At 38.1% G+C, this 14,719-nt stretch overlaps 1 protein-coding gene across 2 annotated transcripts in view; it reads left to right on the forward strand.

Moving 5' to 3' along the window:
- Positions 1-14,719, forward strand: part of FLT1 (fms related receptor tyrosine kinase 1) — a 204,539-nt gene that overhangs the window by 22,331 nt on the left and 167,489 nt on the right. For both annotated transcript variants that reach the window (XR_006355646.1, XM_043994779.1), the window contains exons 2-3: positions 4,705-4,801; positions 7,048-7,274. Coding sequence is in view for 1 of the 2 variants with exons in the window: in XM_043994779.1 (XP_043850714.1) it covers positions 4,705-4,801; positions 7,048-7,274 (324 nt within the window). In the remaining variant the exon portion in view is untranslated. The remainder of the gene's footprint in view (positions 1-4,704; positions 4,802-7,047; positions 7,275-14,719) is intronic.

Genomic DNA, 14,719 nt, shown 5'->3' on the forward strand with positions numbered 1-14,719 from the left:
AATTGTGAGAGACTTAGTAACTCTGATAAATACAATGGTCCACCATCACTTCAAAAGACTCATAATGAAAAATGCTATCCATCTAATACAGAACTAATGGACTCATAATGAAGATTGAAGCATATTTTTCTCTTTTATTTCTAGTCCCCCTTCCCAAACATGGCTAATACAGAAATATGTTTTGCATGCCTTCATATGCATAATGGATATCATTATTTTTTGCCTTCTCAATGGGTAGGAGAAGGGTGAAAGTTGAGAGAATTTTGAATTGAAAATAAATAAATATTTTTTAAAAGGAGGGAAAAAATGGTCAGGCAACTTTCAACTCCATAAATATTTACTGAAAAAATACATACAAAGACACCTTTAAAACAAAAAAAACAATAGACCAAATAGTATAGAGAGCAAAGAATATTTGATCTCTTCATAAATGACTAAAAAGTAAAATTATTTTCTGTTTTTTGCCACTTGGGAAACTGAACTGCACAGGATGCAGTGTGGTATAAAGGAAACACAATTGGATTAGGAGTCAGAAAACCTGGGGTTCCCATGTTGCATTTACTACTACCTGTCTGATCCCAAGCAGGTCTCTGGGTCTTAGTTTCCTCACCTATAAGATGAAAAGGATTCATTTTATTTTTTTAAGATTTCCAGGGTCATTATTATGGCCCAGTATGGTTTGACAGCTTTCTTAACAGTAATGAAAACAATAGTTTGCGGACAGACTACTTTATAGGAGGGGGAGGGGAGGAAGTAATTCTTTTTATTCAGAGAGCTCAGGGTGCTAAAGTAGAGGAGTGGAAAATTCCAACCTCCCTTAGAGCTCCATGGTGGGGTAATTATTCTAGGCTTCACATGAGATTTACTCTTGGAAATCACCTCCTGATAACGTTACAATAAGGCAGTGGCATTCTAGGAGTAAAAAAAAAAAATGGGTTGGAAAAGGTTGTGTGAATCCCAATCCAAAGTAGATCCCTATTTTAGTGCTTCAGTTCAATTCAGCAAAGATTTATTAAAGTGTTTGCTATGCGTAAGGCCCTCTGGCAGGCACAGGAGATTCCAAGACAAAGTATAGTTATTGTTTTACATGAATGAATGAACATCAATAGTTTCCTGTGTGCAAAGTGCTAGGGATACACACAGAAATATAAGATAAGCCCTACTCTGAAGGGGCTCACATACTTACAGGGCAATAAAATATAAAACAAGGAAAATTGAGATGGAAAAAACCACCAACAATTGGGATGGAAGGAATCACAGAGGAAGATGATTAAGCTGGGTTTCAAAAGAAGATGAAGTTTATTGTGAGAGGAAGATGAGGAGGGGAGTACATTGTGGACATGAGGGGAAGTCCTTTATGACCATATGCAGGCAGAAGATGGAGTGTTGAGTTTAGGAAGCAGCTAGTAACACAGTGTGGCTAGAAGGTAAGGCTGGTGGAGAACATCAAATGAATAAAGTCTGATTAACTAACTTTCACGAGGTGCCATGGTCAACATTATGGCGATGAGATGTCTCCATTTATCTAAGTAGGTTCTCAGACTGGTCCACTGTGGTGTCCATATTTGCTGGGCCATATTCAGAGTCTCTCCAGCTTAGTAGGACCTTCCAAAAGTTACACTCCACAAACACTGATTATTGGACCTTAAGGTTACCTCCATGGCATGATGAAATATTGGCATCGGACTTTGGTGGAAGGTAGCAACTTAACATCTTAAAAATAAACTTAACTATTAAAATATTCCCTTGACACATAGAAGCAGTCTCATCATTACAATCTGCAGACAGGAATATTATGGCATTTAGAAAATTAATAACTTTGTTATGCATATAGATAAAGGAAAGAGTAGAGAATATGGAGGTAACCATAGAAACTCACACTTACTTTTGTCTCACAGACCTAGAATCCAGCATTTTAAACTACTCTTCTACCATGTATCATGTTGTAGAAGTTGATGTATTAAGGTAAAAAATTCCCAAAATGCAGCCAACTTAGATTTGCTTTCCAACTCTTCCTTTATCCTCAGGATCTCTATCTGTTGTGTAATAGAAACAACTTCATTGTTCTCGTTTGTAAAAATGGGATAATATTTAAAGTTGTGTGAATCAAATGCCATCTATCGGTAAGTCAGTCAATAAGCCTTTATTAAGCACTTACAAAATAGCAGGCACTGTGCTAGGGATACAAAGAGAAAAGTGAAGTAACTTCTGCTCTCAAGGGGCTTGTGTTCTAATGGGGGAGACAATGTGTAAGTAGGTACATACGAGAAATATTTGGTAATCTCAGAGAAGAAGGATTCAATGGACCAGGAGAGAACTCCAACCAAAGGTGAAGTTGGATTGGAATCTTGAGGGAAGCTACTGAAGCTAAGAGGTGAAGGGGAAGAAAGAGCATTCAAGGATTGGGGGAGAGTCAGTGCAAAGGTTTGGAGATGGGAGATGTAGTTTTATGTGAGAAGCTGGGCCAGAGGAGCTGGACCATGCAATGTGTAGAGGGGAGTAAAGCCTAAGAACATTTTGGAGGTAGGAAGAGGCCAGGTTATGAAGAACTTTAAAAGACAAACACAGGATTTTATATTTGACCCTATAAGTAGTAGGAAACCACTAGAGATTATTGAGTTGTGGGTGGAAGGATGTGACATGGTCAGACCTAGGCTTTATAAAATCACTTTGACAGCTGAGTGAAGAACAGATTATTGGGGTGGGGGAGAGAGACCAAATGCATGGCTTAGAATGAGTGTAAATAGCAATTGTTTTCTGTTCTGGCCAGAAACTCTCAGACTGATATCTTTGTAATGGTAAATTGAACCATCTTTTGTCTTGACTCTTTTTTCCTTTGTGGGATGATGAGGGTTAAGTGACTTTGCCCAGGGTCAAACAACTAGTAAGTGTCAAGTGTCTGAGGTCAAATTTAAACTCGGGTCCTCCTGAATCCAGGACCAGTGCTTTATCCACTGTGCCACCTAGTTGTCCCTCTTTTTGTCTTGACTCTTCTCTTACCCAATTCTTAGTCGTTAAATGGGCATGGCCTCAGACAAACTGAGACCTGGGAAAAACTTTAATTTAGAAAGATCAAGATTACCTACTACTTCCCCAGGGCTATCTCCTGTCATTTTGACCTTTGTCTTTCTCAATGACTCTGGAGGAGAGAGTGCAGCCAATGACTTTGTACAGCTCTGTCAAGACACCACCCTCAGGATATCAGTGGTCCCCTTTGAGAATGAAAGACAAACAACAACAATGTGGCAATAAGTCTAGACACAAAGTGATGAGGGACTGAACTACAATGGTAGTTATGAGTGGAGACAAGGAAAACTATTCTGTGAAGGAGAAAGGTGTGGCAATAGATTGGATGAATAAGGTGAGTAAGATTGAGTAAGTAAATAAGGTGAATAAGATTGAGGACTCCAGGATACTATTGAGTCTGTCAGCTTGGATAATTGGGAGGGATGATGGTGCCTTTGAAAATAGAGAATTTTTAAGAGGGGAGAAAGATAATGAGTTATGCTTTAGATATGTTGAGTTTTGATGTCTATGAAACATTGGATTTGAAATGTCCAAGAGGCAGTTGGTGATGTGAGGCTGGAATTCAAGAGAATGATTATGACTGGATAAATGGATTTCCTAGGGCTGATAATTGAACACAGGAGGACTGATGAGATCACCAAGTGATAGTATAGAGTGAAAAGAGAAAATATACCCTGGGCATGACATGGATAAAGAACCAGCAAAGAGAGGTCATACAAATAGGAAAAGTTTCAGAAGAGTGTGGTGTCATAAGAACCCAGAGGAGAGAGAGAATTCAGGAGGGGAAGCATATTGACAGTATCACAGGCTGCAAAAAAGTCAAGAAAGATGAGGATTGAGAAAAAGGCATTGGATTTTGCAATTAAAGGATCACTAGTAACTTTTGAGAGAATGATTTTAGTTAAATGATGAATTTAGAAGCTGGATTGCAGAGTCCAGAAGTGAGTACAAGAAGAGGAAGTAGAAGCAGGGAGTATTAATAGCTTTCTCAAGGAAAGTGTTTTGTAATTAGATGTAAAGAATTATTAAAATTATTATAATTATACCTATACATGAATGTTTAGGTTTTTAAAATTATATATAAACCTTTAATTCCATTGGTATAGAGAATTTCTGCTGCGGAAACATCATAATTTTAGATAATTGCCTGGATATACCAACTTGACTATGATCACATAACTAATATCTGTCAGAGGCAGAATTTGAAACCCAGTCTTCCCAATCCCAAGCATTCCCCAGCCAGGATGTCATGCTGCTGATTCTCATTTGTACATAAATGGAAGAGATAGAATTCAACCTGCCCACCACCTCTCAAGGCAAGCTGCTGAGAGAGCTGCTTTCTACTCTGCCCTTATCATAGCATTCTGACTCTATCTGCTCTGTTTTGTAAAGACTGGAATAAATAAGCTTTTTTTCTTCTAGAGTATATGGTGTTAGGTGTTGGACAAAGAACTCCTCTGTTGTGGAACTAAATCATACTAATAGTGTAAAATTCAAGAAAGATCTCAGCCCTGTTAATTATTGCTGGCTATTTGATCAGCATAACTGGGGACCCTTATCTTAGAGAAAGATGGGGGAAATTCAAGATGAAAATTTGTTCTTTAGAATGAAGGTAAACTTGAAAGAAGAAAAAGGTTGGGGCAACTTACCAATAATAATTTTTATTTTTTTTTTCAGGATCCAGTTCAGGGTCAAAATTGAAAGGACCTGAACTAAGTTTAAAAGGCACACAATATGTCATGCAAGCAGACCAGACATTATATCTTAAGTGCAGGTGAGTGATGGGATTGGTTTGGGACACTGACAAGTAGACACTGGTTCCAGCCTTCCCTATGTCTAATCATTCCCTGGTACCATTTTGAATTAGTCTCTTAGGGAGGTATAGCATGTTAAATGACCCCCAGTGTTTGGGAAAGGTGAATGTTGTTTCAAGAAAACCAATTCAGTTTGAGTCAGCTCAATCTAATTTAATAAATATGTATTAAATGCCTACTATGTGCAAGGAAGGAACTGTGCTAAGTGCTGGAGATCAAAAGATGAAAATGAAGTAGTCTCTTATCTCAAAGAATTTACATTTTCTAGGATGAAATAACACATAGTGAGTAAACACTACATTGTATTTATATATATATGTGTGTGTGTGTACATGGTAAGTATGAATATACATAATTATATAGAAATATACTAAACTATACATGTATATCAACATACACATATATGCAAATTAAATTTCAAAGGACCAAGAAAGACCTCATTGAGGAGGTAACACTTGGGGTAAATCTTAAATGGAGGTAGGTATTCCCAGAGGCATAGGTAAGGAAGAAAAACTTTTCAGTCATAGAATTCAGTCTGTAAAAGAAGAACAGAAATTAAGGAAGTCTGGCTAAAATGTACTGTTCATGAGGAAGAATAATGTGAACTACATTGCAATGAACTATAAACATCAAATGAGGGGGTCTGCATTTTACTCTGGAAGCAGTAAGAGTAACTGAAGCTTTTTGAGTAGGGGGGTGACATGGTCAGACGTGTTTTAAGAATATCCATTTGGCAGCTGTTTGTAGAAAGGATAGATTGGTGAGGAGAGAAGCCAGAGGCAGGAAGGCCAATCAGGAGACTATTGCAGTAGTCCAGGCAGGAGGTCACTATGGCTTCATCAATTATGGTAACTATGTGAAAGAGAAGAAGTGGACAGCTGCAAGAGCTATGGAAGTAGAAGTGACATCTAGGCAACTAATTGAACATGAAAGATAAAAGAGATTAAAGAATTGAGAATAACTCCAAGGTTATGAATCTAGTTGACTAGAAGTGTGGTGATGCCCTTGACAAAAGTGAGGAAGTAAGAAAGGGGGATTGGTTTGAGGAAAATGATAATGATCTCTGTTTTGGACATGTGGGACTTGGGATTCATAGGACATCCAGTGGAGGGAGATAATCAATAGACAGTGTGTGATGTAGTACTGGAACTCAGCAGAGTTAAGGACTAGATAGGTTGAAAACAGCACCTTTGGAAGCTGATAAGAGAGCCAATAGAGTCAAAAGCGGGCCCAGGACATACTCACACATAGAAAGTCAGATGTGGATGATTATCCAGCAGAGACTGAGAAGGATTCAGACAGTTAAGAGGAGAACCAGGAGAGAGCTATGTTGTAAAAAGCCATGGAGGGAAGAATTCCAAGGAAGAGGGCACAATCAAGAATGAGGTCATGGGATCTAGCAATTAGGAGATAATTGGTAACCTTGGATAGAGCAGTTTCAGTAAAGTATGAATTTGGAAACCAGAATTAAAAGTGTTAAGGATTAGAAGATGAGGAAATGGAATATAGATGAGTATAGATGGCTTTTTCTAGAAGTTTGCCTATGAAATAGAAGAGAGATATAAGATAGCATGGTTAAAGGAAGATTATTTTAATATAGGGGAAATATAGGCATGTTCCTAGGCAGCAGGGAAGAAACAGGTAAAGAGAGAATGAAGGTCAGAGAGGGAGGGAATAATTAAAGGGGCAAATTCCTAGGGAATATGGGAGGAGGAAAGATCAAAGATGCAAGTAGAAGGGTTGGTCTTGGTGAGAAGAAAAGCCAACTCTTTCTTTGTGATTGGAGAAAAGAGAATAGGGGATGGTTTTTTGCGGGGGGGGGGGGGGGTTGAGCTGGAGGAATAGAAACATGAAGTAGTAACCAAATGGTGTTTATTACTTTGATATAAAATATGAATCAGGATCATCTGCTAAAAGGGAGAGGTTTAGGGGGCTATGGAATGACAAGATTTGGTTTTGCCAGTTTGTTGTTTTTTTTAAATAACATACTGATGAGAAAACCCCCAAATCTCTTTGACTCCTTATTTTAAGCATTGTTTTAAAGCTTTTTTAAAAAAAAAGTATTGCTTTTGTGTCGAAGAGGAAGGTTACTACAATTAGAGAGGACCCTGAAATAGCGGTCCAAATAAAATGAATAGTTGGGAACTGTCGCTGTGCCACAATACCCCGATGTCATTGTTTTTTGTTTCCTTATCTTTGATTACAGGGGGGAAGTGGCCCATTCATGGTCTTTGCCTAAGACTGTGAGTAAAGAAAGCAAAAGACTGAGCATCACCACATCTGTATGTGGGAGGAATGGTAAACAGTTCTGCAGTACTCTGACCTTGGGCAGGGCGCAGGCCAATCACACGGGCTACTATAGCTGCAGATACTTATCGACACCTGTTTCAAAGAAAAAGAGAACAGAATCTACAATCTATATATTTATTAATGGTAAGAATGTGTCTTTCTAAGTGTTATTTGGCATTGTATCCCAACTGGCCACAGATTAACCATGTCTTTAGAAATGGGGATATTTCTACTTGATGTGAATAAGATTAATGGAAATATTGAATATCATTGAAAGGGGAAAGCATAAAACCTGTCACTTAAAGCTCCAATAACCTCCTATACGTGTTCATTCTTGGGTTTAACCCAAAGAGAATGATTTAGATGTTATAATACAAGTCGTTCAAATGGTTCCCTAACAACGTTGTCACTGTTTTTATTTTGGGAAATCTGGTATATGGTGTTGTTTGCTCTTAATTTAACAATGACCTTGAATTTTCTAGCACATAGAAAAATATATTGTGACAATATCATTGAGTTCCATGTTCAGTGGCTAAGTACTCATTACTGAATTATCTCCAGAAATGCCTTTCCAGATAATAAGCTAAAAGATAAAGAGGAGCATTTTTTGTGGTTGTTCCCATTTTTCTTAGAACTTATTGCTATTGACAGTGAGCACATTTAATTACATGATAGAGAGAAAAATCAAACAAATTTTTACATCAACTTTGGAGAGCCTGAAGTACAAATTGACAAGTTCAGGGCCTTGTACTTGTCTTCTAGAAAGAGTAATGAAACTGAGCTGCTGTAATTTCATGATTACTTACTTTTGGGGGGTCATGGGATATTCTCAGAGCTTTATGTCACATTGAATAAAATACTAAGCCCTTAGTGACCTTCTGGTAGAGATCTCAAGCATAGACAGTGGCCAAAAACAACCATCTGAATTGGTGGTACAGCTACGCCATGTGGATCCTATCCCTTGTAAGCTAGCTTTGGATACGCACTGGGGAGTCAGCAGGGCCTGACGAAATACAAAAGGGATTTGTACCTTTGATGAGATTCCCACTGACTCACTGAAAAGTGACTCATGTACAAGGAAATTCACCACCTTTGACCATTAGGCGTACCACCTAGTTCCTGGTTCTGGCACATCTTCCAGAACTCCTTTCTTTGTGTAGTCCTTTTATCCTTCCTATCTGGTGGGGCAGGAGGGGGTTTCCTGCTTCAATTCCTAGACAATTATATTTATAATGAGTATATTTGTCCTGGGTTCATGCCTCTTTTCTTTCCACTTTTTAAAAAGAAAAGTGAGTAGATGTTAATGAAAGGGCTAGCCTAGAGTGGAAAACTTCAGTGAAAAACTGATTTCCATAGAGATATGAAAAACATGGACGTCTGTGAGGAATGAGGTGGAAGCTATTCAGAGGCAAAGGGTCTGGTCGAGGGAAATGTTAGGAATTCAGAAGAGAGATAAATGGACTAGGGAAATGAGTGGATACAAACAAAATTGCTATGATGGCTGTTGTATAGGAAGCTCTTTCTTGGAAAGATTAAAAAAAGAAGAGGTTATAGTTACTTTATTACCTCTCAAAGAAGTTTTTGGGGAGCAGTAATTTTATGATAAGGGTAGCTAAGTGGTGTAATGGCTAGAGTTCTGGGTGTGGAGTCAGGAAGACATCTTCCTGAGTTCAAATCCATCCTCAGCTGGGCCTTCCTATCTCCGTTTCCTCATCTGCAAAATGAGCTGGAGAAGAAAATGGCAAACCACTCCAGTATCTTTGTCAAGAAAACCCCAAATGGGATCACAAAGAGTGGGACACGATTGAAAAACAACTGACACAATTTTATAATGATGATAATAATAACTTGCGTTTTATAGTGCCCTATGGTTTACAAAACATTTCCCCTATTCTAACCTTGTGAAGTAGGGAATTTAAGTTTTACTATCCCTATTCTGTAAGAGGCCACAATCACAAATCAGAGAAGTTATGTATCACTCATCGTCACATAGCTAGTAAGTAAGTTTCAAAGCCAGGGTCTGACACAAAGCCTCTAGATACTGAGTCCACAGATCTTTCCACTCAAAAATGGTTACTGTTATTTATATCCTATTGCTCTAATTTCCACGACGGTTATTCATGCCCTTCTTCAGTTATTTTTCCCCGAGTCCTATGTGGACATGCTTCCGTTGTCTTAGTGGCCAATTAGGCATGTGATAGGTAGCTTGTACTTTGTGCATTTTTCCAATGGGGCCAGCATCAATGGTCAACTTTGACTAGAAGCATTTGAGCATCTGAGAAAATACTCAGCCTTTTACATGGTGGTTGCCAAATCCTGTATGATGAAGCCAAAATCCAAGAGTAGGGAAATGGATGGAGAAGCTCCACGGATGATAGCAGTCACTCTGTCTCTGTCAGAGGAAAAGAGGTGTGGAAGGAAAGACATTTTACAAGATGGAGAAGAAGGTGTGGGATAAAGAGAAAAGATATTATCAATAGAGGGAGATGAATAATTCAGAAAAAAAGGATAAGAACCTTGAATGGATTAGGGAAAGTCATACCATGTTTTCTGTTCAGCCTCATTTTCCTTGTCTGGTTACAAAGCATGGTTGCTGAAGCAAGAAAGCCCTTCCCCCGCTTCCCTTATAGGAGAAGAACAGAAAAATTCTTTCTTTAAGACAAACTCCAGAGAACTTCCTTCTAATTATAGAAAGGATGGGTAGGCGGATTGCCCCATTTGGACACGCCCAGATTACAGCTGAAAGTTCTTTCCTCCATCCCTACCCCAGTTACTCACATTTTTATGTTACTTATGTGATCATTCCTGTCTGCAACTCTACCACAGTCTAACTTGAGGACTGGAAAACTGAAATGAACATAAATGTCTTTTCTTCCATTCCCCCTGCCTGGAAAATGACATATAAAACACTGTAAGCCTTAAAGGGTTTATATAAATGTCAGTTACTTAAAATTTTTTTCTAACATTTTACTTCTGTTTGCATCATAGCATTTTGAATTGCATGTACTCCATGATTACAATTAGAGAGGAGCCCAAAATAACAGTTCCAATAAAATGAGTGGTTGCCATCTTGTACAACCCCTCCCTCACCCAAGTGATAATTTCTTCACAAACCCTAAAACCATTCCAAAAAAATCCCATAAAACCACAAAACATAAAACCATAGATCTTTGAAACTCAAAGCGAATTTTCAAAAGTGTAAGATTTTGTGATATCATACAAGATAATATACCAGTCACATTAATGGGACATTAGGATTAGAAGATAGCAAATCTGTGACACAGAATGTTGGACTGTGAGTAAGGAAAATCTGGATTCTTCTCCTGCCTCCATCACTTACTATGTGACCTGGGGTAAGTCATTTAACCACTCTGAGCCTCAGTTTTGACATCCACAAAATGGGAATAATAATAGCTATAATACTGACCTTTCGGATGTTGTGAAGCTCAAATGAACTAATGTATGTAAAATACTTTGAAACTTAAAAGTGCTGTGTCAATTGATAAGTTGTTATTGACTGGATTCATAGCATTGTTTGTTGTTGAGCCCTTTCAGTTGTGTCCAACTCTTTGTGGCTTGCCTAGTGTCACACAGCTAGTAGGTGTCTGAGGTCAGATTTGAACTCAGGTCTTCCTGACTCCAGGCCTGGCATTCTATCTGCTTTGCCAACTAGCTGGTTGGCACATTTTAGGCATTTGATAAATGGTTCTTCAAGTATGGTAGAGATTGGGAAACTAACATGAGTTCCAGCCCTCCTGTTGTTGTTCATTCATTTCAGTTGTGTCCAACTCTTCATGACCCCATTTGGGATTTTCTTGGCAGAAGTATTGAGTTAGTTTGCCTTTTCCTTCTCCAGCTTATTTTATGGATGAGGAAACGGAGGCAAGCAGGATCAAGTGACTGTGACCAAGGTCACACAGCTAGTAAGTATCTGAGGCCAAATTTTAACTCGGGATGATGACTCTTCCTGACTCCAGACCCAGGACTCTATCCACTGCACCACTTAGCTGCCCATAGTGTGCAATACTATACTATTATGAAGTATATAATGATTATGGAGTACGATAGAAGGAACCTGGAGAAAAATACTAAATGAGGAACCTTTTATATATATATATATATATATATATATATATATATATATATATAAATTAAAAACTTTATAAATCAATTGCTGACTGTTGTTTTAAGTGGAATGGCTTTTCTTCAGAACAATTTTTTGAATGGATAAGTTCTGGGCAATTAGGTAGCACAATGGATAGAGCACCAGGCCTGGAGCCAGGAAGACCTGAGTTCAAATCTGGCCTTAGACACGTACTAGATATGTGACTCTGAGCAAGTCACTTAACCCTGTTTGCCTCAGTGTCCCCATCTATAAAATAAGCTGGAAAAGGAAATGGTAAACCACTACAGTATCTTTGCCAAGAAGACCCCAAATGGGGTCATGAAGATTCTGATACAACTGAACAACAAAAAAAGTGTGATGTAGTAAAAAGAGCATTGGATTTAAAATAATGAAGCTCTAGATTTGAATCCTCACTCAGATACTTATTAGTTGTGTGATCCTGGGCAAGTCACATAGCCTCTATCTATCTCAGTTTCCTCATCTGTTAAATGGAGAGGTTGGATAAGATGAACTCTGAGGACCCTTCTAGTTCTAAGTCTATGATCTTGAATTAAAGGCTATATAGGAGTGAGTATATCCTTGCATTTCAGGGTTTCACTGAAGTGAGTCTGGTAACAAGGGGTGTAAATATAACATATCATAGAATTTCAGATCTGGAAGTGACTACTTATCTTGTCCAGCTCCCTCATTTTACATATGAGGAAATGTTGATTTGTTTTCCATTACAGGGTGAATTTGTGCCAGTGCTAAGACTAGGATCCAGTGGATGGGGCACTGAAATTGGGAATCAGAGAAGTCTGTTTTCAGATCCTGCCTCAGGCACTTAGAGGCAGTGTTTCCAAGGTCACCTCACCTCTCTGGTCCTCAATTTTCTCATCCAGGACACCAGAGGTTTGAACTTCAAGGCCTCTAAAGACCCTTTAGCTCTAAATCTCTGACCCCATGACCCCCAGTTCATTCAACTAAGCCATTCTAAGGGATTGATATGCCACATGAAAATGTAGGAATATTTTACAGTTGGACCATATGTATCCAGTGTGTTTTATGGAGCTTTCAACTCCTAATTTCTAATTTCCTGTGTCAGGTAGGAAGCAGAGAGTTATTTCTGAATGTAGTTCCTACATGATGATTTCCAGGCTGGTTTCCTAGGCTTTATGGGGGCTATATGAGCAATAGTAGTGCCGATTAAATCATAGGTTTAGATCCTGATGACAGCAATTTTCTTTTCTCCTACAGTACAGTACACATTGTCTTCTCAGTAAATATTTGATTTATTAATTGATTTGCCATTGCATTTAGATTATTTCCTCTGCTGGAAAATATTTTTGAAAAGGAAAAATTCATCCTATGGGTTGTGATTAAGGATGTGTGTGTGTGGTTTTTTTTTTAAACTACATAGGAAGCTTGTCTGTTTTCTTTCTTGTAAGTAATCATTCTCTGTTGCTCTTCCCTTAAATTGTTTTGTCTTTAAGTTTATGAATGTGAATGTATCAAAGCATTTTCACAGCAGGATAGATTTCTCTGCATGGTCCCCACATGTATAATCCTGATGATATTTAGATAACAGCTTAATTTCAGGTTGAAATGGTACTGTATGCACTACAACTATAACCAGAAAAATAAGGGAAAAGTTCGCAATCAGCAAATATGGAGGGAAATCCTAATCATTAAGAATATCTGGCTTAAATTATAGACAAGTACATATTTTTCTTTATGGGACCATGGATTATATCGGTGTTGAGTTTTCAAACATCTCAAACTTTTTTTTCTTTTCATAAATAAGATGAAAGTTTCTTTTATTTTGTAAAAAAAAAAAAGTTTAGCAGTTTTTTTTTAACTTTCTGGTTTTGGTGGGGGGACCAGATTCAAGAAAGAGAAAGCTTTATGTTATCTACTGTTTTGGTCAACTTCCCATTACCTCCACGCAGATAAGCTGTGTGTTTCTTTCCTCTGTTGGAGATTGTCACAAATGAAGGAATAGTTGGTACTCTATTTATACAGTGAGTTGATATAGGAAAATACCACCAACTGAGGGTATTTAACGAGGAAACCTCCTGCGGAAGGATGCTCAGGGTTCATTTGCATGCCTTTATTCCAAATTAGGTGGGAATGGAAAGCATCCCTGTTCTACCAGGATGTTATATGTAGCTTTAGCTGTTTTGTGGCTTGCGGAAACACGCCCACGTGTTTCCCAAGATGCGATTTCCTCAAAGTAGGTTTAGCCTAAGGAAAAACACAAGTGAGGTCTAATCTGTTGTATTCTCTTCAGTTTGTGACGTCACAAAATCAATCAATCAGTCAGTCAGCAGATGTTTGTGATGCCTCTGCTTAGTGCAAGGAAATCTGCAGGAATTGCAAGGAGCATTATTATAAAGCCTAATAATGAAGCTTAAAAGGGCTCTGATCATTGTACAATCCTAGCTATAAGGAAAAGACTATTTAATGAGTTTTATGAGGATGTGGAAATGCACAGGTTTAATGGAGGGCATACACCCACATCTATATAAATGCATATATATACACACATGTGCACATACACATTCCTGTGTACATATACGTACATATGCATGTGTATACATATATAACACACATGCACTCATATATACATACACATATACTTGCCTGTATGTGGGTATGTGGGTATGTGGGTGGGTGTGCGTGGGTGTCTATATCTAGCTAGCTAGCTATCCATCTAGCTTTCTCCTGCCTGAGGTACCCACCAGATGCCTGCCTACCACAAGTTAAAAGGATTTAGCTCAAGTGAGTTTTCTAATATGAATGCAGCATGGGAAAGTAATGATCATAGAAACTTAGCATTTTTATAGGACCATTTTATGACATCAATGCATTTCCTCCTGTGGAACTTGAAAGTCAAACTGACAATTAACAATGCCCTATAAAAATTAATAATAATTAAAAAAAACACCAAAAAACAGTTTCCTATATTTCTCATGAGAGTCAGCATAGCTTGGTAGATAAAAGGTTGTTCTCAAGATCTGGGTTCAAGTGCTGCCTTGAACACTTAGTAGCAGAGTGACCAAGGGCAAATTAAGTTCTTGGTACCTCAGGCAACTCAGTATGATGAAAAATTACACAGTTGCCAATCTGTATATCTGTCTGTGTGTTTCACACCGGGAATGTTGCACACCAATAAAATCAGAAGTTTAGACCCCCCCCCCCACCTCAAAAACATCTATCCTGACCATGAAAAATTGAATTTCTCCTATGGTGCAATGGACATTGTCAACTTCATGCTCTATTTATTAATTGATTTGTCAAAGCATTAAGATTACAGATAAAGATAGAAATGGAAAAAAAAGCAAATCTGCATATTTACTGAGAGAAGCCTTGTTGCTTTAACATTTTTTTCCCCTTTAGTGAGTTGAAGGGCACTTACCATATGTAAATATGCACAGGATCAGAACTATTCATTCAGAGCTGAAAAGGAGGTGTTAATGTTTTG

Source organism: Dromiciops gliroides, chromosome 3, assembly GCF_019393635.1.
Source record: "Dromiciops gliroides isolate mDroGli1 chromosome 3, mDroGli1.pri, whole genome shotgun sequence".
NCBI classification, from domain to species: domain Eukaryota; kingdom Metazoa; phylum Chordata; class Mammalia; order Microbiotheria; family Microbiotheriidae; genus Dromiciops; species Dromiciops gliroides.